We start from the raw sequence: 26,230 nt of genomic DNA, 5'->3' as shown, positions 1-26,230 counted from the left end.
ATTTGTAAAAAATGTCTTATACGAATAATCACGTATTGTTAATAAATACCTCAAATGCAAACATTCGTATGTAAAATAGATTTTTGTATATTTTTCCCAATTTTACATACATAACTAATAACAGTGACATCCAATGTCGTAACTATGTAACACATCGTGGTTATACAAGTAAAAGTGACTATTTGCAAAAATGACGAAATTAAGATTATTGACTTTTTGACATCGTATTAGCATAATGATTGACTGGTAAACATGCCAAGTCGATCCGACAATCCAAAAAAATGTTTTTGGTAAAATATGTGACCATTTGATAGAAGCTCACAGATTTTTGACAAGTAAAACTGACCAACACACATAGTCACTATTATTAGTAAATTTAAGATCCAAAGAATTGACCAAGTAACAGTTAGTCAATTTTACTTGTAGGCGATGTCACCAGTAAAGAGTTAGTTAGAGTTAGTAGTTAGTAAGTTAGTATACGTTTTGTATTTGACAGATACGGTTTTTTTTATAAAAAGTTCGTTAATAAAATTTATTCTTTAGATTATTACGTAACACGTCTTAATTATTTGTTCTTTTTCATTTATTTTGTATTTCTGTGTTTTTTTAACCTTCATAAATATGAAAAAATGCATTATTGAAATAAAAATCTCAAAAACATAATTTATAGTTATAAAATAAAATACCACCTCCCTCAATGAACGAAACAAAAATGATTATCTGCAAAATTTCATGTCAAATTTACAGGTTAAATTGACTAAGTTTTTCAACTTTTTTTTATTTATTTAACTTTTTGTACATAATGTTATTTGTACATTGGCGGGCTTATTGCCAAATGGCAATTTCTTCCAACCAACCAATACATAAACATACATTTTACATAAAAGTAATAATGTTTTTAAAATTCGTTTATACTTTACATTGAAGTTAAAAGTACCGTACACATAATTTAAAATTACCAACCAAAAGTAGTTCGTTTTTATTAAATTTTATTTTACTTCATCATTGTCATTCAAACCAGAAAATGACAGGTTACAAGCTCTGCAAATCCCTAGACTTTCGTGCTTTCTTGTCTCAAGAAAAAAACATATCAAAATTTAAAATAATGGTCAAGACATATGTGATAAACAATTTATAAATTAAATATATTTGCAATGTTATTATTAGAACACACATAACAATATGTATGATATGTGTGCCCTACTTTAAGATTTAATTAAATAAAATAAAATAAAAAAATGCTTTATATCGCTGTTGTAATGTGTTTGCATATTAGTGACTTTCAATTTCAAAGAGCCCATGAAGTCGACGCCGTATAAGAATGCCTACAGTCACTTAGTGACCGCAGTAGAATAGACTAGTTGGTGTAGGTATTCTTATCTGGCGACGACTATACTGCCGTGCAATCCCTAAACCGCTGTAACTCGAAAAATCCACTTTCGAGAAAAACGCAAAAAGCATTTCAAACTAAATATCGTTTGATACTGATAAAAAAATATTTTCACCATAAGGCTATGATAAAGATTAATAGTGAGAAACAAGCGCGTCATATAAGTCGTTAAAAAAGAAATTTAAAAAAAAAATGCTTTATTAAGTTAAAGTTAGTTCATAACATCTTAAGAACTAATATAAACTTTTAATAACATTTCAATTTTTTTGCATAATTTCTCAAGAACATATTTTTTCAAATTCATTTAAAATATTTCAATGCTTTCAATTTTTCTATTTATTTAGGTAACTCTGTATAAAAAAAAATATAGCCTTAAAGATTTTAATTATATTACATTAAGTATTTTATAAGGTTTATTTCGTTTTTATTTATTTATAATACGGCACAAGTGCCTTTTATGATATAACAATATAATCAGTAAGCTAGATATACAAAAATTAAAAACTAAAAAACGATATAAAAACATAGGTATAAAAAGAAATATATAAAATGAATAAACACCAGATCATTAGCTTAAGTAGCTTTTGCAAATAATTTGTTAATCGTTACTAAAGAGCATCGTAAAATATTTATAAAGAGATGATTTGAATTCACAGAGACTCGGGTTAAAAATGTCGATATGAGAGGTACATTTGTTTCCTAGCCTGTGTAACAATTATCTAGACTATTTTGTCTAGTTCTACGTGTTGGTATGTTAATATTTATTAAATCCAGAAGATCGCAACAAGTTTTTAGTTGGTTTTTAGAGAAAAATGATAGCAGTTACTTCTTTTGAGTAATGTGTGTTTTAATCTATACTGCTAATAAGCAGTATAGATTAAAACACACATTAACTTTTTTTTAAAAAAACATAGGGCCTTATAAATCTGGTGTAAAGTTACACCTAGGCATGGTGATAGAATTCGGATGATATTCTTATCCTTATTTTACCACTACGTCTAGGCGTATCTTTATACCAGATATATAAGTAAGGCCCATAGTTTATTTGGTAAATTATAATGGTTTTTTTTAAACAAATAGCGCTTATCTTTACAAATAAAAATATTCGACATAATGAAGGTAAAAATATATTTTTTTTATTTTATTTTTTTTATTTATAAATCATATAACACAACGTATAATACATTGAATTACATTCCCAGGAGTTACAATAACTCAATTCGGGACATAAATAATATTAACATTATGAAAATAACACATATTGAGAACAACAAAGAAACAAAGCAAGTTTAGCACCTTTATAACTAAATTTACAACAACAATAAATACGCCTAAAACCTTTTCCTACACAAGCAGAATAAATATATATAAAAAAACGCTTTTAAGAATACAAAATAAAGGAGTAAATCCACTAAGGGAGATAAAGTCATTAACATCACATGCCATGCAGATGATGCTGTCATAGTGATGATGAGAACATATCCATCTCAGTTAGCAAACATCTGGATGCCTAAGAAATGTCGTACAGTACAATGAACACATGATTATTGGAAACGTAATTCGGATATCCAAAACGTGTGTCAGACCAAATCATGGTGTATACAACAGAGGCGAGGATAGATAGAGAGAAAATAAAAAAATACGAAAAACCAAGTAGAAAAACTAATTATAAAAACCAAATAACATTGTTTTAATAATATCGTTTTCAAAATAGCATTTTAATTAGTATTTTAATCATTTAAGGGCTAAAAGCTTATGTTACTGAATTAGTAGCAGTGGCGAATGGTGATTTTATTTACAGGAAAGCAAAAAAAACATATACATTTGTACCTACATAGAAGGTACATAATATAATGTCAGTAATATATACTATAAATTAATATTTTTCTGTGGTTCTGTGTGATACAACAACTCTCATCCATGAAATCAACTCAAACGACGTAACTTCGTGATATATTATATTATATAGATATATTATCCATAACAACTCATTAAAAAGTTAATAAAAAATAGTACTATGAATTCAGTCGATATTAGGTATTCAATTGAAATCTCAACTGTCTGAATTGTTCTAGAAATTAATAGTGCTAAAAACGGCCGCGTCAAACGCCATATGTCCTGCAATATGACGCATTAAAGTAATTATGGTCTTATGTCAAAAGTACCATATCAAAGAAAAATAGCCCTTAAGAAATAATGTTTGAAATACTGTTTTCCAAATCAAGAATCTTCAAATAATTTGTGTAACCTGCAAGTTTAATCTAGGAAAAAAAACCCGCACTGGGGTTAAGACATTCAAAATATAGTATACTTATTTGTATCAAAAAATAAGCTGGAATAATCAGCTAGTTTCTTGGCTCACCGCAGGCGCTAGGCGCGCTGATGCGTAGATATTTAATTCGCAACCTTTTAGTAAAGTTGTCGTAGCAAAGAATGAGTTAATTACGCTCATAGCTAATTAAATGCTGATTACGAATCAATAAATAATTCAAAAACGACAAAATGTGAGTTGCGGCCGTTAGGCTCTGCACGGCAGTATGCGAGTATACCGTTTCTTTCATCCTTCTTGCGGTTTGTGCCACCCTCTCCCTCCTGCCCCGGGGCGCTCGGTGGGAAGGGGGGGGGGGGGCGCACGGGAGGGATAAGCCTCTCGAGCACGTACAGCCTCGCGCAGGCACTTGAACGTTTTTTTTTCATTTTTTTATTTCGTGCAGCTATCCCTGAATTTAAACCGAGAAATATGTGACATCGGCATTTTTTAACAGACGATGTAGAATTTTTAATTAAAGCATTATCACGCCCACTTGAGAATAAACCTGATTTTTATTTATTTATTTTAAATATGTATATATCGAGGCTTTACTGACAGAATGCATCAAGTTTTTAAAATAAGTCCCGAGATAATCGCATTTAAACCTTTTTTATGCGATTATTTCTCCCGCAATTTTTTTTTGAAGCTTTGAAAGAGTAATCTTTAATCTAGGCATAGCATTAAATTAAAAATCAACGTCTTGCACTTATATTAAAAAATATTTGAAATATATAAAGACTGTTGACTTAATGCATTCTCCAGTATAGCCTCGATATATATATATATATATTGGGTGATAACATAACGCTTGCCCAAAGCAACAGTGATATAAACTCGAAATGTCTGATTTTTAAATCCACATGCGGATATGTTAATAAATTAAATAAATAAATATTTTTAAATAATTAAATATCGAAGAATAATTAACCTGTGTGGAAATTTAATATTCAAAATCTACAACAAATAATGTTATTCAGTCAGACCCTTAGCACACCTCAAGGTCTGATTATTACAGAATATGTTCTTCAGAGATATCTCACTGTTTCGGGCTCGCGATAAGTTGTGTCTGTTTTTATCCGAATGAAGAATATAAGGGGACACAAAAAAAATACAACGAATCAGTCGATAATTCATAGCATCTTCACCGTGCACTGCGCAAATATCGCGAGCAGCTTTATTTCCTTGATTGAACGCGAACGGAGAGGTGTCGAAAATGCTCACTTTCGTCTACTTGACATTCCATTTTGAAAGCTTGTAATCAATGAAAATAATATACGCAACCTAGAATCAAACAATATATTGAAATTTATTTATTTTATTTTACAGAAACAGTCAACAATGATATAATACCATAAAAAAGATACGGTTTAAAGACAGACCAGCGAAGTTTATAAATAAAAATCATATATATTAAATTGTGTTACAACAAAGGGGTGTGTTTGAGTGTATTTATTTATTTATTTATTTATTTTATTTTTGCACCACAACAGGCCAGGAGGCCCAATTACAGCGGTGAATTACATCACAGAACACCCAGGCTTGAGAAAAATCACTTTTTTTTTTTTTTGTGTTCTCACCGGGAATCGAACCCGGAACCTCCCGTCTGTGAGTCAAGCGTCTTGACCACTACACCACGGAGGCCGCCGTATTTGTATGAGAGTAAGTGTAGAGGTGTGTTTGTGTGTATTTCAAAATATGAAATTTCGGGTTCATCTCGCTATACGATTTATTTGTTGTTTTCCGAATTTTCTGTCACATTTCATATTTACATTCTTTACTTAATTTATGAAAACTTAAAGAGGTAATTCAGTGTTTTTACAAAAAAAATAATATTTGTTAACGGACTATTATTATAAAATAAAGCAATTTTTTATTATTTTTATGTAACGTATTATCGGCGCCATGATATTTTTAAAGTTTTGTGTTATTTAAAATACTCCGCGTGTGGCGTCTCAAGTTCTCTTTCTCTTCTTCTCGATGAGTTCTGCCAATTGGTCAGTTTACTTACCGTAATTTGGAAATCTATCACAACACTCTTATCATATGTCAATTCGAAAGAACTAGTGATGTTGTTAAAAATTTTTGTTTTTATTCAAATACTTTTTATTATTTTTATAAAAGTTCGCCGTACAATTTAATGCTCTAATTTTTACCCGCTAAGCAACTAAGTAGAGGCTTAGCGGGTTATTCCTTTAAAAAATAAAAAAATAAATTGACGTAAAACTATTATTTTGTTTAATATATTTAAATTGGACTCAGTCTTTCAATGAGTAAAAAATCATCATCATCATTCCCTATCCGCACCTAATGGTGCATAGGGTACTGTATTGGTACACCAATCGCAGCGTATCTTGATCATTTTTGTTACATGAAGGTGATGGCCAGTCTTACGTTTCAGGTACCAGTCCAGGGACTGAAATATTTTAATGTGAAAACACTCAAATAAAAATTTCAAATTTACCCTGTCGGGTATCGAACCCGAGACCTCTTGCATGGTAGGCAAATGCGCCACGAAGCCGAGGTAAAAAATAATATTTTTTAACCGAAATCCCCCGAACGTACAGCACATATTGCAATGTCCATTCCCGACTAGATCCGTACCACGTAACGCACATACGTAGGGGAGACCCAGGCAAAGAGAATGTACCGGGCAAAGCGAATTCATTGAATATTTCCAAAAATTACCTTTAGATTGCGCTAATAGTCTTACAACCGGTGTACCGCCTCACTACCGACGCCATGACAGTGAATAATTGTCGTTTGACAGGAATGCACACGTCTTGTTATAATAATTCTTTTTTTTAGCATTTTCTTACGATAAACGAAGGTAAGGTATTTGTGATTATTATTATTTGGTTATATTTCAAGTGAATGTTAGTTTATTTCATCCATTGTTTATTTGTTACCTATCTGAAAAACTAAGTTTAGTTATGAAATACAGCAACCACATTATTTTTTTTTACAAAACGTTACTCGATTCTGCCTTGGGCAAAGCGAATAGGGTTAAGCGGATGGACCATTCGCTTTGCCCGAGTGAATGTACTTTTATTGATTATGTGCAATTGCTTATTAAGTCCTTACTAAAATGTTTTCATTTTTATAGATGGTGTATACATACGAACAAGAAACAAACCAGGCAAGTTGGTATGACTCAACGATGGCTCAATCAAAAAATATTTTGAACCAGAACTAAACATGTTTTAAAAGAATCATGCTGGACGCATAGTCAATCAATATGACATGGCAAAACTTTTAGCAACTAGTTTTTTAAAAGGAGCATATGTATAAAATGCAGTCAGTGGCTTTCAAAAACCAGGAACCGGTTCCCGGGCAAAGTGAACAATACGAAGGGTTTTTTAAAATTTTAATTAATAATAATTTTTCATTACTTTACTTTTGTAGATCAATAATTTTGCTAACCTTATACTTTATAAAGTTTTTATTTTATGCAAACTTTGTATTTTTTATTTAATATCTCCCTTAACACATCCGCTTTGCCTGGGCTTCCCCTACTCGTATTGTAGGATTGTGGTACAGCGCCGAGTGCATTCTATCCGCTAATGCAACCCAAGACATGCCACACCCAATGCTAGGTATGCTGAAACCGCACACTCGAGATGCATTTCCTCAAACCGGATGCCGGAAACCAGGGAATGCAGTAAATGCACCGCATTCATGGAAAAATACAATGTTCAGCAACATAAAATGTTATTTTTTTAAAATATTTTATTTAATTAACTTTTTGTACATACATGTTCGTACGTTGGCGGGTTTATTGCCAAATGGCAACTTCTTCGAATTAACCAATAAAATAAACGTGAAATTTGTATAGTTTTAGTTTGAAAATGTTTTTTTTGTTTGTTTATATTTCAATAATATTTACCCAAAAGTCTTAAAATTAAAGTCCTGCTGTTTCTTAAGCATGCAACTCTTCAGTAGGTTCTTATATATTTTCGATTTTTCATACTTAACCTACATTTATCATAGTTTTATTTAAAATCGTTACATATTTTTTTTGTTTTACACGGCTTACTTAATTAATAATATTAAGAGATGGTGCGATTATAATTGATCAATTTTCTTTAATTTACTATCGACATAAAATACGACTAAAACATTCACAAATTTTCAATAACCAGTAACCGGTTTCCTCACTTTCGCAACATCTTCGAAGCTGGTATCTTTATTATAAATATAAATATTTGCTCCACTACAGTACAAAATTGAATGTTTAGATTTTGTATGTTTTGTAATATAAATAATATATACAGAATTCATTTGTAATGTTTTAAAACTGGTTTTAAATTTTGTAAGTTTCTCTTTGTATATTGTGGTTTCTATGTGTGTTCTTATTTGTAAAAATAAATATGAAGAACATTTTACAGAAGGGAATATAGAAGTCTAGGCATCCACAGGGCTTATGACCTGTCCTTGGCTGGTTTAAGTGGCCAATTTACACACCGTGTAACATTCACCATTCTGCCTATATTTGATCATCTATATTCCTTCGACTCTTCCATCTGTTGACGTTTTTTTTAGTCAAAGAGCTGAAACCTTTACTGTTGCGGGTGAGATTCATCTAATTGAATTATTTCACTTACATACTAGGCGACGCCTAAAAATATTTTTTAATTTTTATACTTCTTCTTGGACCAGGTGGATTCATTAACAATGTTTTGTGTTTGCCCAATTTTTTTTGAAAATTTGGGCAAACACAAAACATCGTTAAATAAAAAGTATATTGTTATTTGTCCTCGGTATGGGATTTCCCAATGAGTAGACATTATATAAAATGTTTCTTATTTTATGAAACGCAAAAATAAATAAACATATCGTGGTTATACAAGTAAAAGTGACCATTTGCAAAAATGACGAAATTGAGATTATTGACTTTTTGACATCGTATTAGCATAATGCTTGACTGGTATAAATGCCAAGTCGATCCGACACTACAAAAAAATGTGGTTTGTAAAATATGTGACCGTTTGATAGAAGCTCACAGATTTTTGACAAGTAAAACTGACCAACACACATAGTCACTTTTATTAGTAAATTTAAGATCCAAAGAATTGACCAAGTAACAGTTAGTCAATTTTACTTGTAGGCGATGTCACCAGTAAAGAGTTAGTTAGAGTTAGTAGTTAGTAAGTTAGTATACGTTTTGTATTTGACAGATACGGTTTTTTTTTATAAAAAGTTCGTTAATAAAATTTATTCTTTAGGTTATTACGTAACACGTCTTAATTATTTGTTCTTTTTCATTTATTTTGTATTTCTGTGTTTTTTTAAACTTCATAAATATAAAAAAATGCATTATTGAAATAAAAAATCTCAAAAACATAATTTATAGTTATAAAATAAAATACTACCTCCCTCAATGAACGAAACGAAAATGATTATCTGCAAAATTTCATGTCAAATTTTACAGGTAAAATTGACTGAGTTTTTTTTTTTTTTTTTACATAAAAGCAATAATGTTTTTTAAATTCGTTTATACTTTACATTGAAGTTAAAAGTACCGTACACATAATGTAAAATTACCAACCAAAAGTAGTTCGTTTTTATTAAATTTTATTTTACTTCATCATTGTCACTCAAACCAGACAATGACAGGTTACAAGCTTTGCAAATCCCTAGACTTTCATGTTTTATTGTCTCAAATGTTTTATATCGCTGTTGTAATGTGTTGGCTTAGTTAAGTTGGCTTACTTAGCTAAGTTTTTCTTTTTTTTTTACATAAAAGCAATAATGTTTTTTAAATTCGTTTATACTTTACATTAAAGTTAAAAGTACCGTACACATAATGTAAAATTACCAACCAAAAGTAGTTCGTTTTTATTAAATTTTATTTTACTTCATCATTGTCACTCAAACCAGACAATGACAGGTTACAAGCTTTGCAAATCCCTAGACTTTCATGTTTTATTGTCTCAAATGTTTTATATCGCTGTTGTAATGTGTTGGCTTAGTTAAGTTGGCTTACTTAGCTAAGTTTTTCTTTTTTTTTTACATAAAAGCAATAATGTTTTTTAAATTCGTTTATACTTTACATTAAAGTTAAAAGTACCGTACATATAATGTAAAATTACCAACCACCTATTTGAAAAATCTGATCTTTAAGAAGCAATTGAACTCTAGAAAAACACTAAAATGGCTCCCCTGAACATTATTGATTTTGTCACTTGGTCAATTTCTCTTGTATGCCCACGATATATGTATACAGAGTCAATAAGTATAAAAATATAAAAAATTCTTCATGGGGTTGATTATTTGGGATAGTTGCTGAATGTGCATCTTGAGTGGTTTATGCCATGTATATGTGCCGCATGTAATGTATATGTTTGTGTATGTTTTAAATGTGCGTTCATGTGTGTGTGCGTGGATGGCTCGGAGTGTTTATTCGGTATTTTAATTTATTGCCAACGATAACCTCCGTGGAAAACGCAAATGTTAATAATTATTCTTTTCTCACTTGAGTTTCTTATTTATTTATTTTTTGACACTTTTAATGTTTACATCTTTTGCATAGTTTATGAAAACTTAATTGGTCTTTTTATGTTAAAAAAATGTTGTTTTTAATATTATGTATGATTGTATGTTTTATGAATGAAATAAAATATGAAAAAAAACGAAGAAAGCATGGTTAAACTTGTTAACAGTCAGTCAAACGAATACTAGTAAGTATGCCGCATTAAAAAGTGTATATATTGATTGTGAGAAGAGAGTAAAACAAGGTGTGTGTGAAATAAAGAAATTACTGAAAGAAAGTGAGGGAATAAAAATGACATTAAAATATTCTGGAAAGCAGTTAAAAATTCCCAAAAAAGTAAGGAGAGCGGATGTATGACAGCAGTAATAGGAAACGATGGAAAAATGGTGACGAATGATAGTGGAATTCAAACGAGACGGAAGGAATATTTTGAGGAGGTGTACGAAACCCACACAGGAAATGTAGCCAGCGTACCACCTTCTCGAGTAATCATAAATGCATATGACGATGCGCAAGAGATAAGTATGGAAGAAATTAAAAATGCTGCTAAGTATATGAAGAATGGGAAAGCGCATTTTTCCAATTCCATACTTCGCTCCCATACATAAGAGTTGGCACTAGAACCCCATTGTGAACTGCTAGTTTAGCCTCCTGCGATAAACATCTGTTCGCTAAAGTAGATTTCAGAGCACCGTTCACCCTGTTCCCGGCACTCACCCTCCTTTAAATATCTTTCTCGGTCTTTCGTTCCCTAGTAAACATACTTCCCAGATACGTAAATTTTTCCACCTGATTCAGAATATCTCCGTTCACACTGATCTCACATTTAGTTATATTTTCATCCCTTTCAAAAACCATCACTTTCGATTTATCGACATTCATAGGCAAATCTCACATGCAATGGCGTATTATTTTTTTGCACTTTTTTTTACACTGTACTGTGTGGAACGTATACCCAGTGTAAAAAGAGGTTCCAGTGTGGAATGTCTCGCAGGTTATATCGTACCTGTGCGATGTACTGCACTTAGCGCGCAGTATTTGATATCCCATTTGTTCGTGTGCCGCTCCACTGTGATAGACCGGCTTCCTTTGATATTGTCCTTTGAGTGAATTTTCCGTCCTCCTACATATAATTTCGTAATTCCATTTGCCGGTTCCATTTCCCTACTCTGGTTCGCTATTCCACCTTCGCTTCTTACGAGATCCCTTTTAAAACATAACCCCAACGGACCCGAATAATTTCCTGCGATATAAAAAACGTACGAAGTACGAAGGAATTATTAGAAATTTTTCGCCATTGCAAAAAATATATCTTTTATAGTTAAGAAATTATTTGACGTTCATTTTTAACCAACACTGGGTCTCGTTACTCTACAGCGCCAGCGGTGCGCCCGCGCGCTCATTACGGACACTACACTTGTTTACTATATCAACGCTTTAGTTAAACACTATACAATACAATGACAATAAGGATAAAATTTATTAATATATATATATATGTATGGAAGGGTGTTTGTGTTTATGTGTGTCTATATATGTATGAATATTTATGTGGCTATGTGTATGTATATATGCATGTGTATGTGTTTATGTACTCGTATGTATATATGCATGTGTATGTATGTGTGTATGTGTATGAATGTTTATAAAGGTGCACACGTGTGTATGTATGCATATGGAAATACATATATAAACATATATGTTAGTCTGCCTTAGTACGGGTATTTTCCTACTAGGCATTACTATATAATATATAGTTAAAATAAAGAAAAAAATATTAGTTTTTGTCCAACAGACCTATTTTAACGAAATTAAGTTAAGTGTGCGGATTGAAAATGAAGCTACCTAAGTAGGAAAAAAACCTTTTTTTTTCAAAAACCATTTATTTCTCAACAAAGTCTCTTTTTACTTCGACACACTTAGTAAGACGATATTCCAACTTTTTTATACCATCTAAATAATACGATTTCGGGAACCTCTTAAAATACCCGTTAGTTTCGGTAGTAACTTCTTCGTTTGAGCTGAATCTTTTCCTGTTAGCTATTTTTTCAAGTTTGGAAACAGGAAATAGTCACTATTAGCTAAATCTGGACTATAAGGTGGATGATCAACCAATTCGAAGTGTATTTCACGTAATTTTAGCAGCGTATCTAATGCTGTGTGAACCGGTGCGTTGTCTTGAAGAAAGAGCACTCTTTTCTTTAAATGTGATCCATTCAATTGATCCAATAATGCCCAATAATACTTTCCTGTGATTGTGGATCCCTTTTCAAGAAAATCGATGAGCAATATTCCGACTGCATCCCAAAATACAGTGGCCATAACCTTGCCAGCCGATTTTACTGCCTTTGCCTTCTTCGGAGCACTTCCACCAGCTTCCACCCATTGTTTCGATTGATTTTTGGTTTCAGATGTATAGTGGTGCACCCACGTTTCATCAACGGTGTAAATCGACGCCAAAAATCAACATAATTACGCTTTATCATGTCCTGATCTGACACTGAGCAGACGCGGCACCCATCTTGCCAACAGCCTTTTCATATGCAAATGTTTATGCAAAATGTTGAACACACGTTCATATGAGATGTTAACCATTTCAACAATCTCACGCAACTTCACTCGGCGATCATTCATAACTATATCGAAGATTTTCTTGATATTTTCTTCAGTAACCACCTCTTTTGGCCTTCCTGTTGATGGTATTGTTGGAGTGCTTGTTCGGCCGCGTTTAAATTCAGCAATCCAATATTTTACTATGTAATCTGACGGAGCAGACTCACCGTAATGTTTATCGAGCTTTTCTTTTGTCTCTTTCGCCGTTTTCCCTTTCAAATAATAGTGTTTAATCGCAGCACGAAATTCGCTTTTTTCCATTTTCCAAGAAACACAAAAGTTGTTTTCTTAAAACGACTACAACAAATAAACTAATCGATGAATTTGGGTGACATTCTAACAGCTGCCGTTTGACAGATCGCAATTTGGAAAAAATATATATTTTTTGTGTTTGTGCTGCCATCTAGCGCTAGGTAGCTTCATTATCAATCTGCCCTCGTATTTTCTTACAATATAATATGTTTGTTCAATATCGGGCTGCGGTTCCGTGGCTAGTGTCGCGAATTCACGGATCGGATGTCCAAAGTTCGAATTCTACTCTACCCCAACTTGATGTCAATTAATTTATAATAGTTAGTTGTTTACAACTCGTTGCAAATGGTTCCTGCAAATATTTGGGTCAATTACAAGACGCAATTATATGAAGCCTTACGTGTTAATTGTTTATGAATATATTGTATACCTTTATTTCATAGTCCTTGTTTGTCTTTGCTACGTAGTTTTATGTTCTTTTTGTTCAGTTTCTTGTGCACATATTTATTCATATAACTATTGTAGTTGGCTTAGGCCGTATATGTAATAAGCGTACAACTCGGCTGTAACAATTGTTTCATGTTGGTATTTCAAGCACGGATAATAATAAGAATGCATCTATTCCCCGAAATCTAAATAATTTTAGCACGTTTTTTACTGAAATAGATATATATTTCCTAACTTAAAACAAATTTAAAGAAAATAGCAAAACCCTGATTGAAAATAATCATTATAATATAATCTAACTGTACCCACCTAATATTTTATTTTTTTGTACGCTTTAATATTTTAATTATTTTCTCTTGTGTGAAAGAAGAAAGGAGGGAAAGCTGATCTGGGGTTACTCTGTATGAATCCGCCGGCGAAAGGATTTTTAAGTCTGAGTAAACAAAAAACTTTTTCTTAATTTTTTTAGATTATTATTGTAATATTTTTATTTTTTACGTATGGAATGATGCGGAATGGCTTTTTAATGGTACGAATTCTCCTTTTTTTGACATTGTATTTAGTAATGTATAGAAACTATAATTGGCCTATAATTTTGGTTTATTTGTTAATATGTGTTAATTTTTTTTTTTATAATGGCTCTTCTTTTCTTAAAAAAAATATTTTTTGTTTAATTTATGGTGAAATATTTAATTTAATAACATTTGACACAACCTATCAAATGCGTGTTGTGCATTTTCGCCGTTGTTAAATTATTTTTAACTGAATTTAAAAAAAATAGTATTACGAAGTTTTTGTCTTAACGTGAAATTTTGTAGAGAGGTGGCACTTAGTAGCAGGGGTCCTTCTAATGCCTCTCACTATTCGGTAGCGGGTATCTCAGGTGCCGAGATAGTAGAATTAGCGCGCTTTCTCCGACTTGGCGCATCCGACAGCTGTGAACGTTTTTCAAACAGATTGAAGACGGAAAACTTGCATTCTCTAGAGGTGCTCAGGATCAAATATAAGAGTTTATTCGACGCTTCTTTTGTTCCATCCGTCGGAGATATCTTGTGTGAAGAGAAGAACCAATATAATGTAAGATATTATATTCCGGATTCGCAAATAGACGCGTCAAATCTTTCAGTTCGTGACGTCCAATTTAATTGCCCGTCAAACCATTTTTTTTTCATAGTCTTTATTCAATAAAATATACACATTATTACAATATTAATACATTATAAAGAAAACAAAGTAATAAAATATATTTTGTCCCGATAAACTATTCATTAATAGTTTGTCATCGGGTGCTCAGACATTAGTTTTAATTTATAATCAAATAAAAAGAGTACAGACATAATACTGTATACGTATAAAATAATTAACAAATATAATTTTATTTTGATGCTTTGAAAAATATTATTAAGAAGAAAAAAACTCAACGAAACCACATAAAAATAGTTTAAAGAATTTTTTTTTTAAAGTAAGAAAATAGAGTAAAAGAATACAATTAAAATTAAAGAATAGAAATTTACTTGAATATATTTTAAATATAGGAAAAAAAAATAAACACATATATAAATAGTGTGTGCTCATTAATGTAATCAAAACAAGATACAAAATAGAACAAAGTAAATCGAAAATTTCAATACATATCTACATAAAAAATGAAAATAATAAGAAAATTAAAAATACCTATTAAAATTAAGATTTTAAAAAATGTAAATAAATTAAGAACGAAATAAAAGAAAAGGTTAACCTAAGAAAATAACAAAAATGTATTCAATGAGAGTTAAAAAAAAAATGCAATAATGAATTTTATAGGTTTGTGAAAATACTTTGTTTATTATTTAACCGTGAACAGAAAACTTAAATGAAGCTACAACAACCAACACTGTTTTTTTAAAATTAGTACATTATCATTATTATGGATAACTTATATAGCGCCATTTTCGTAATATAATACCCTAAGAACGCTTTACAAAGTGATTATATAAAGATATCAATTTATTTATTTTTTAAAAGTTAATTTAAGAAAAACAATGTACTTTGTCATCACATGCTAATGATTTATTCAAATGATTTAGAGAACAAGTGGGTTTTAAGTTTCTTCCGAAACATCACTTCACTCTCACAGTTTTGGACCTCTGCTGGGAGAGCATTTCATTCCGTAGGGCCTGCGACCGCAAATGCGCGTTTGCCGAATTTAGTGCGCTGTTTGCGTAGAGGCATAATAACTTTTCCTTTTGATGTAGATGTAGCTTATCTAAGCGTAAGACGTCTGTCAGCTAGTTCCTATAGAACCGAGACACATATTTCTTGTTTCTGAAAACTTGTTTCGATAATATTTGTTGTTCAGTTATTGTCTTTTTATTCAATTCTACAGTCGGTGTCTTAGGAAAATTATGTTGGTGATATTGTGGCAACACCAAAGCTGTGAGGTTAACAGGTCCGAACGCGTAGCCTACTGCAACGTCAGCTCGGACGAGATATTAAACGCCGTGCATCGAAAGAACACAATACATTTCATCTTGGCATTTCGTGTCGCCCGGCCACCAGCTCCCCGCCGGTGTTCGCTATTGTAAATTCCTTCTGTACAAAAAAATAGGAAGTAACTCGTGTACAACTACTTAATAAATAACTTCTATTGTAATCCATCTTTCTCGTTTAACCTCAAACCAACTCACGCGCACCCGTCCCATGATATGTTAGAAAAACATATACCTACTATCACATATTTATGTCAGAATATCTAAGGAAACACTGCATTTCAGATGAACTAGCTGACAGACGTCTTACGCTTAGATCAGCTACATCTACATCGAAAGGAAAACGTCGTTAATCATTAAGATTATTTTTTTGTTTTAAAGCTGATTATATATATTTATGTTGATTTATGTGTCAAGCATTGTATTAAAAAAATAAATTAACATACCAAATACGAATGATTTTTCGTTTGTCAATATAAATCACTCCTTAGACGTTACTACAAAGTTATGTCGTCACTTTTGCTGACATCTGTCATTCTAATCAAGCTATATTTTAAGGACTATAATGAATTATTTAAATAATCTCTCCGTAACGGGTCACGCTATATGCCACGGGTATTTCCAAGTGATTTCGGTCCAAATTGAAATAAATTTCACTCACTTGTTATCGCCAGATAAGAATGCCTACGCTCACATAGTGACCGCAGTGTAAAAGATATGTTAGCCGTAGGCATTCTTATCTGGCGGCGACCCTACATAGTTTGAAAAACCTTAAAAATCTCTTTGAGAGTATTCGAGTTCGGGAAACAATGAATCTATCTGTCACCGTGGAACAATAGTCGTAACAACCCGTGTTGGGGCGGGGGCGGCGGGCGGCAGGGCGGCTGGGCGGCTCTTCGCTTTGGGTCTCGGCTGCACAATGCCGGGCCTAATGCAAATCCGCGATTAAACACTCCAAGGGCGGCGCCATAGCAGGATTAAAGGCAGGGATGAAAGGCGAGAGAGAGAAGTCTATTTGGAGGCGGAGGCTGAGTAGCGATATGTTACAAAAAGCCATTATCACTTGCGTCACTGCATGCTTTTAAAGATATTTTGATGAACAGATTTATATTGCTTGTTACATTATGCAGGAATCACGCCAAAACAATAAGTACCTGTACATAAGATTTTTTTCATTAATTAAAAACAAAAAAAAAACGTAAATCAACTTTTCTGTAAAGTTGCTAGATGTCGCTTGGGAAATTTTTCCTTTTCACCGTCGATATATTTTTGATGGGCAGGCATAACAGAATATAATGTCCGTACAATCAAAACTCTTTATTGTTCAACTGTTCGCCCTCTTCTAGAATATGCCTCCTAGAATAGTGGTCTGGTCTCCATTCTATGTCAATCGCATAAATCACATTGAATCATTCCAACATCGCTTGCTTCGTAAAGTAGCGTGGATGCTTGGTCTAGAGAGAGGTAATTATTCTTATGCTGATATAGAGTCGATGTTAAATATTTCTAGTCTACAAAAACGTAGAACTAATATTGATTCCACATATGTTCGGCATACTAAATGGTATTATCGATGTCCCATCATTACTGGGACGAGTAAATTTCAATATTCTGACTCGTAGGTTGAGAAAAATGAATTATTGTTCATCGATCAGCATATATCAAACTATGGCCTTAATTCTCCAATGACCCGTCTTTCTCGTATTGTTAACTCAAGACAAGATTTTGACTTTTGGTTCAAGTTTACAGCGATTTAAACGAGCACTAAAAAAAAGTCCAGATCTTGTCTATATGTCCCTCATGTTTGTCAATGCTTCTTTTCTTTTTTTTTAATGTTTTTAACTACTCTTTTATTGTTATATTTAAAACCTATAAATTGTATACATGGACAATGTCCGTTAATAAATAAATAACTGCATTTTTGTTTATTTTACGATTTATATGAGAAAATGCATTAACGGTATTAACAGTGCACATATACGACTAGTCAAAACATTAATACACAACTTTGTGCCTATTAAAGTTTGCACTTATTAAATAGGTATGCGCATTTGTGTCATTTTCAGTAGCAAAAATAGGAGAAGATGGTCTCAGTAATATGAGAAGACTTATTTATATCATTCGTTGAGTGGTAAAAATCGAATAAATTAATATTAGTAGACTTATTTTGGTCTAGATTTATTTTGTAAGACGTATATATTTGGAATATTTCTTTTATTTCTACAATTTACTCAAATGTGGTTACGCAGATGAAATGATCTGTAAATAATAACCCATTTCGCAAAATATGAGTTCTGTAGCTAAATAATTAGGTTCATATTAACGTTTTTTAGTCACCTGAAAAGTTACGCTTTTAAAGGGTACTCTACATATCGCACCTTTAGGACGAAAACGACTTAACTAAAAAAAACTTCAAATGAGTTTAAGTCATAAAACGACTTCAATGAACATTATCCATCTTTCTGCATTTAAAAAACGCGACATTCGGGTGGAAATAGGACAAAACCGTAACATCGGTCTCTTTATTACTCGGAGAATTTAGGTTCCGTGTCAGTACGGAAGTGACGCAATTAGTGTTGTGTTCACATCGCTGTGTGAAGAACGCAACGCAGACAAACATATAGTGACCGAAAGCCGGTTCAGTCGATTTTATTCCGATACAAATGACATGTTAATTTATTTTTTCAAATATTAAAACGACCAATTTAGCTTTGTGATTGTTTCGTTCCGACTTACCGATAATCTTAGTCACTTATTTATGTTAATATTATTTTATTATTTAAATTAACGATAATCTAAATGATTTATTAACGTTTATGTCATTTCGTGAATAAATAAAAATATTTGTTTAGTGACGTGATCTGACCCAATAAAAAATATGTCACTATCTTATTTCTATGGGCGAGGGGAACAACCACATAAGTCAAAATGCTTTACTTTTCAGGAGACAGCTTTTTGTGTCTCAAACATTGCAGGAATCGAATCTAACATTAAAAGAATATCACTTTTTCTCCATATATATATATATAGGAATTGGATTATTGCTAATAATCAAAAACTATTAAATAATAAAGTAGACTCTTTTAACCTATTCTCTAACATTAATCTTAATGTCCCCTTTCGCGTGACGAGAAATAAGTATTTATTCCATCTGCCAGTCTGTAGCACTAACTATGTACAACACTCTTTCCTCTATCGTTCTATTGATATATTTTACATGCCTCTCAATTTATTTAAAAATAAATTAAGACTTATTATTTCTAGCTGCGATACGATCCTACTTACTATTTAATGGTGCTCACACTTACACACACCTGAACACTTACTCCCACACCAATACACATAAACACACCCTTTTGTTGTAACATAATTTAATAATATGTATGATTCTTTTTTAGAAACTTCGCTGGTCTGTCTTTAAACCGTATTTAAAAAAATGTTTTTATATCATTGTCGACTGTTTGTTTCTTTAAAATAAATTAATAAATAATCAGGAATACATAGTCATGTGATAACTCTTCAATGTAACGTCGTTTAAGGCATACAGTTAGAAAAGGTTCTTATTCGAGAAAACTTTTTTTTTAGCCGATAATACATTTATTTTTTGTGATAAACTACATTGATAATACTATCCTTAATAACGTTATTTGACCTCCGTGTTTTGGAACACGTGTGAACATAGATGCATACTACAAGATGAGCAAATAAAAAAATTGTTAAGTCGTTTTCGCTCTAAAGGTGCGATATGTCCGCTCACCAAAGATATGTAACATAATGGAAGGAATTTTTTTACTATTGACATAAAGTTATGTTCCACCGTATCCAACGTCCATTTTATGTATAAACTATATATTGTTACCATTTGCAAGTTGACCCGTCGAACAATGAGTAGTTGCACTATGCTAAGTGACCATTAGTACGGCTGGATGCACACTTTAGTTCGAAGGTGATCTTAACATGTAAAGTGGAACTGTTTTAATGGGTATTCAAGATGGTTTTAGCCTCAAAACTCTACATACGTCTATTTTAAATACATTTTCTCGCTGCATACAACCGACTCCTTGACTATGCTGATGTATGTTATCCAGATGCTAACTCTGAATTACTTGATAAGTTAGAACGATTGCGGAATATTTGTATACGTTATATCTTTGATCTTCGCAAATTTTACCACATAACCGAGTATCGCACGCAACTACACTGGCTAAGGCATAGAAGAAACATTCATATTCTATCACTACTTTACAATATTTTTAATAATCCCACTTTGCCTGTTTATCTGAGAGAGCTCTTCCAACCTCTTTCACAACACGGACTATCTCTTCGTTCTAGTAACGGGAGAACCCTTTTAATACCCTGTCATCGCTCTAATTTTCTTGCCTCCTCTTTTACAGTAGTAGCCGCTCGATTGTGGAATAATCTACCCACTAATGTTAGAGACGCCCATTCTTTATTTACATTTAAGTCAAGATGGAAATGTCACTATCTAAATATTTAAATTGTTCCCTTATCCTTATTTTTGCCTTCCCATCCCCTCTCCTCTCTTCATAGTAAAGTGTTATTTTGTTTAACTTTGTTTTTAATTTTAGTATAAAATTGTAAGATTCAATGTCTATGTATTTGTAATTTTCTTAAAATGAACGGTTTGGGTAGGTAGCAAGAAATTGCCTTAAGGCAATATGCCCGCCTTTATATGTATATATTTAATAAATTTTAAAAGTTAAATAAAAATAAATAAACCGGAGTCCAATGGTTTCGCCTCGACATTAAAGTTTGTATTTTTTTTTTGTGTAAAACCAAAACTGAAACATTTAGCGATGTAGTTGGGCGAGATTATTCCGAATTATTTCGCCTACCTAATAGACGACACTAAAAAAACAATCTCAAAACAAATATTTTCCATATTCTCTTGTCAAATATGTATTCTGTTAAAATACCAGGTCTTGATAAAATCTCAGAATATTTGCAAATAATATATGTATTTAGGAGTTCAGTGCATGTTATGTCAGTACCAAAAGCAGTTTGACCCTTATTGACATGATTTAACTCTGTACACGTATCAGTTTTCCTCGAGTCAATTTAACGAGCGGACAGGCTACGAATCTATTTTGCATATATATTTTTTTTAATTTAAAAACAACGTGATGAGTTAGATGGAGATGCGGTAGCGTGGAATTAAATATAATTATCCATGGAAACACATTTTTTTATACGGAAGTCATCGATCGTTTTAATGCAGCGTTCTCGACAAAGGGATCAATTATACCAAAATGAAACAGAATTCAAAAACTGGTTAACGGTTTATCATAATTAAAGCATCAGAACATTGTTTAACTAAAAATATAGATATTTTTTTAAAGTTATGAATGTATTAACATTTTTTAGACAATCGATTTATTAACAAATCCTCTCCTGTATAGGAGAATGTGTATTCTTATCTGTAAATATACATAAATGCATTTTTGTTTTTACTTTCGCACCTACACCCACACATTTAAATATGCGCATTAAAGTGGGCCGATGATTTATGAAGTTTTTTTTATTTTTTAGACATCAGAGTGAAAGGGGTCTAAAAAGTTGCATTTTGAATCACATTGAACGAAAAATTATTTAAAAAAATATTTCGTACTATTTTTGGCCCTCAACTGAGGTTTGAAGTTTATTATATTATTTTTAAGTCTGAACATTTTGTTAATTATCTATACTGATAAAATTATTTTTTTGTTAGTAAAGATATAACTCAATCACATTACAAATTCGAACGCGTTTTAAAACTACCGAAATGGAAAATGTTTACACTCCGCGGAACTGATTCCGTTGAGCGTTTGGCTAATATTGACGAAAACAATGGCTCATTAAAACAATGCTACACATTTATTACAAAACAAAGTGCAACTTACGCCCTTAGATACTTATTCAATTTGGTTTAATCATTATAAAATTTAATTGGACTTTTTTTCTTACGTAAATAGAAATGACAGCGCAAAAAATAGACTTTTTCGAAAACATCAAGTTCTGGTTGAGGGCCAAAAGTAGTATCGAATTTTTTTTTAAATATTTTTTGCATTTCAAGTAATCCAAAAGGCAAATTTTTAGACCCCTTTCATTTCGAAATTTGGAAAAAAAATGTCAGCCCACCCTAATGCGCATACACACACATTCACTTACCGAATGCGCATACATACACACGAACACAAACGTTGAACGCACAAAATTATTTAAACTCTCTCCTTTATTATGTATTATTAGATTAACAGTGTTTTTTTTTATTGGTTCTTGTATTGTAACATATTTACTACTTAGTATTATTAAAATGTACAGCGCCCATGAAGTAATAACTCACCTAAACGGTGCTATAGAAATGATCAAATTTATTATTATAAATGACAAACAAAAATTTCCAATAGGTGAATAAGCTATAAATGATCTGCCAGATGAGGCCTCGAGGGTGATTGCCGAGACCCGAAGGGCCGAATTTCCTAGTAATATTAATTTTAACACCGTTAACATAATAACTCATACAAGTTTTTTTGTCCACAGCTAACTCATACGGGGGCCGAGTCTCCTACAACTCCAGCTTCTCCGGGCCCGACCAGAAGAGGTCTCGCTTCGAGGACCAGCCCTCGGGCGGCTACTCCAGCTCCTCGAGGGGCGGCGGGGGCTACCAGCCGAGGGGCGGCGGCCACGGCCGCGGCGGCGGCGGCGGCTACGGGGGGAGCAACTACGGCAACAACGCGAGGGGCGGAGGGTACCACCAGTCCAGAGACAACCAGTACAGAGACAACCAGTCCAGAGACAACCAGTCCAGAGACAACCAGTCCAGGGGTGGTTTCCGCGGCGGCAGAGGCAGCCAGAACTCTAGGGACTCAAACAATCAATGGGGATACCAAAGACGTTAGATTGTCATACTTTAAATTCGTGTCAATTACATTTCAATCGTCTCTAAGAAAAGTATCGGAAGTGAATTTTTTAAAAGCGGTGGGAAAAATGCAAAAAAAGTGTAACTAGATGTAACCGAATTGTGGTCCCTTTGTAGTGTCGCGGACTCACGGACAGAGGCCTGAGGTCCGAACCGCGCTGTACCACAATTTGATTCCCATTTTTTTTTTATTGCGTTATTTACAATCCGTTAAAAATGCCCTAGTAAATTTTAATTTTTGGGCAAATCATAAAAATGCTTTTTTTTTTAATGTTTTTTTAATTTCAATGAATTATAACTTCAAATCTTAAAAAAAAAAAAAAACAAGAATCACCATTTCAACTTTAGCTTAATTAAACTTTACACTTATATGTTTATAAATTTGTATAAACCACTTTAATTTTGAGTTACACTTCGACCGGTTTCGAGGTTACTACCTCATCGTCAGGAATTAAACTAACTTATAATTACACGCGTTGCTATTTATATTATAAAATATTGTGTGAAAGAGACAGAAAAATTAAAGAAAGAGAGAGAAAGAAGATAAAATGAATCATAACGGGAATATTTTTTAAAAGAGGATTCGAAGTTAAATTTAATTGATTATTTATTATTTGAAGTTTTTTATTTATGGCTTTACTAATTTCTAATCGTTCTAAATTGTCTAAACGAAAACCATTTTTATTGACATGTAAAATTTCTACACCCGTTCTTGATTAAAATCATGGTTTTCGGATATAAGCTGATTTGGAAATTCTGAAAAATTATTATTACTAAGACATCTTACATGTTCTTTGATTCTAACTTTAAATTTACGTGAAGTTTTTCCAATATAGAAATTTGTGCAATTTAAACAATTTTATTCATAAATTCCCGAATGATTTGATTTATCATCCTTATCTCTACGATTTGATAAAATTTTACTAATGTTATTATTAGTATAAAAAGCTGGCCTTATATTTTTAGGTAAAATTTGAGCGATATTATTACAAAATGAATTAATGTTCAAAATTCTACGCCAATTCTCATACAATATTTTATAACATAAATAGCAACGCGTGTAATTATAAGTTAGTTTAATTCCTGATGATGAGGTAGTAACCTCGAAACCGGTCGAAGTGTAACTCAAAATGAAAGTGGTTTATACAAATTTATAAACATATAAGTGTAAAATGTCATACCACAAGGTAATTTTTTTTTTTAATAACAATTATAAATAAAATGTTTTGTCAAAACACGTGCAACTGACATTTTTTAAAATTGTTTTCGTATCCGGTGGCGATTTAAAAAATAATACATTATATTCTGCAACACACTAAGGCAACGTTCTGCAGTACATTACGGTGATTCTAAACGAAAATATGAAACTAATTATTCACAGATGGCGCTTTTATATTTTTTTATTGTAAACTGCCATTTTAACGTTTATTTTCAATGGAAATTTTACAAAATTTGGTTTGCGAAAATTTTACACTATATTGATCGTAACAAATACCATAACAATAAAATTTAGGTTCTTTTCGCAAAATGGTGTACAAAACGAAAAATAAGATAAGTTACTCTTTGTTTTGTACATAATCTTGTTGTAATAAACTAAACTTGTCGGCAATTCTGGCAAAGAAAGCGTCTATTGCGGGGTTAACACATTTTTGCAATATTGATATCATGTTAGCCACGTAATTCTTTATTTTAATTCGCAACAATACGTTAGGCATCTTAAGGCTGTAGTCTGGTAACAAACGCAAAATTAAGAAATCATACGATTCTGCCATTTTATAACGAATGTTTATTTTTAATCGCGCAATAATAAAAAAACATAAATTAGATAAAAACAATATTTTTGAAGTCAAATTTTAATTTTTTGATTTTGAAAAGAAATACAAGCATTTTAAATCACATACATTTTTTCGACATTTTCCTTTATTTCTACATAAAATTACGCTTTCGGTAATACTTGGAAAAAAAAAATTGAAATACTTTAGTTGAAACCTTTTTTCATAGAATTGCATTCTCTTTTTTTAAAATAAGATAACTCTGGTTGTAATATTCAATTTAAAACAATATCTTATTGACTTTTTTATGACTTTCAGACCAGCCCTTGCCGAAAACGATTAAAACAAAATCTGGCTTCGGCCACTTTCATGTCAATTTATTATCTTTAAATTATACAACAAATTTTAGTTCAATACTTAGTCTTTATTGAGACCCCAGATACCTAAGTTCAGTCTAAATTAGAAATGGCGTAATCTGACGGTCTAAAAGTAATTCTATTTTACTTACATAAAACTTTCAAAATCGTATTATTTCCTAATTTTGCGTTCGTTTTACCAGACTACAGCCTTAAAGCAGTGTTACGTTGTTATTTGTCCAATTGCACGGTTTATGATTGACACACCAAGGTATTATAGGGAATTTTAATTTAATAGTAATACAAGTTTAAACTATATCACCGTTGGACCATGCTTCTGACGCTAACTATTTTTTTTCGATTCACAAATTTTCGCATAACACCATCAAATATAAGTTAATTTTAATGTCCAAGAGGTTTGAAAACTTAATAACTTTATATCTCAACACATTTTTGACATTCATCCTTTATATTATGTACCCTTAAAATATTTACTATTATTTTTATTGCCAATGAAATGCGTACACATCAAGTACATTAATATTAAAATATATTGACCTGCTTACGTTTTATTTTATTTTATTATACAGGTGTTCATTAAACTCTGTCACATCCGAAACCACGATGATCAGTATGAGCAAGAAGACATATTGGCGCATTAAATTATTTTTTTAGAACGAATAAAATTTTTAAAAATTAAATATCAAAAAAATCAACGGTTGCTTACTTCTGCAGTGGAGAAACGAGGAGAAGAGGGGGAAGTCTTGCGCAAAATACTGCGCCGCGCTCCCCTCACTTCTCCCCTGCAAAAGTAAGCAACCATTTGTTTTTTTAAATATTTTATTTATAAAAAAATATTTGTTCTAAATATTTTTTGAATATGCTAACATGTCTTCTTGCCCATACTGATCATCGTGGTTTCGGATGTGACAGGGTTTGAAAAACACATGTGTATTATAATTTTATGAAAATAAATTCCTCGTAAATTGTTTCCAATAAATTAGCTATAGACATTTTTAAAACGTGTTTTCTGACGGTATCCGCCTCGCGGTGTAGTGTTTAGCGCTTCTGGCTACTGTGCACGATCCGACAAGGTAGATAGAAGCATATAAACTGTGGTAGGAACTTAATTCATTTTAGAATTAATATTTGAAAATTTCATAATGTACGATATATCCGTATTTTAATTTTTCTCATCTAATGGTGCATAGA

At 31.9% G+C, this 26,230-nt stretch overlaps 1 protein-coding gene across 2 annotated transcripts in view; it reads left to right on the top strand.

Moving 5' to 3' along the window:
- Positions 1-23,410, top strand: part of Rat1 (5'-3' exoribonuclease 2 Rat1) — a 103,405-nt gene extending 79,995 nt beyond the window's left edge. For both annotated transcript variants that reach the window (XM_088233782.1, XM_088233783.1), the window contains one exon: positions 22,512-23,410. In XM_088233782.1, the coding sequence (XP_088089908.1) occupies positions 22,512-22,870 (359 nt within the window). In that variant the 3' untranslated portion in view covers positions 22,871-23,410. The remainder of the gene's footprint in view (positions 1-22,511) is intronic.
- Positions 23,411-26,230: the final 2,820 nt, after the last annotated feature.

This window comes from Micrasema longulum, unplaced genomic scaffold (assembly GCF_059751315.1).
Source record: "Micrasema longulum isolate JH-2025_06_02 unplaced genomic scaffold, ASM5975131v1 h1tg001149l, whole genome shotgun sequence".
Lineage (NCBI taxonomy): Eukaryota > Metazoa > Arthropoda > Insecta > Trichoptera > Brachycentridae > Micrasema > Micrasema longulum.
The sequence above is the reverse complement of the archived record's forward strand: the minus strand, read 5'-3'. Positions and strand labels throughout refer to the sequence as shown.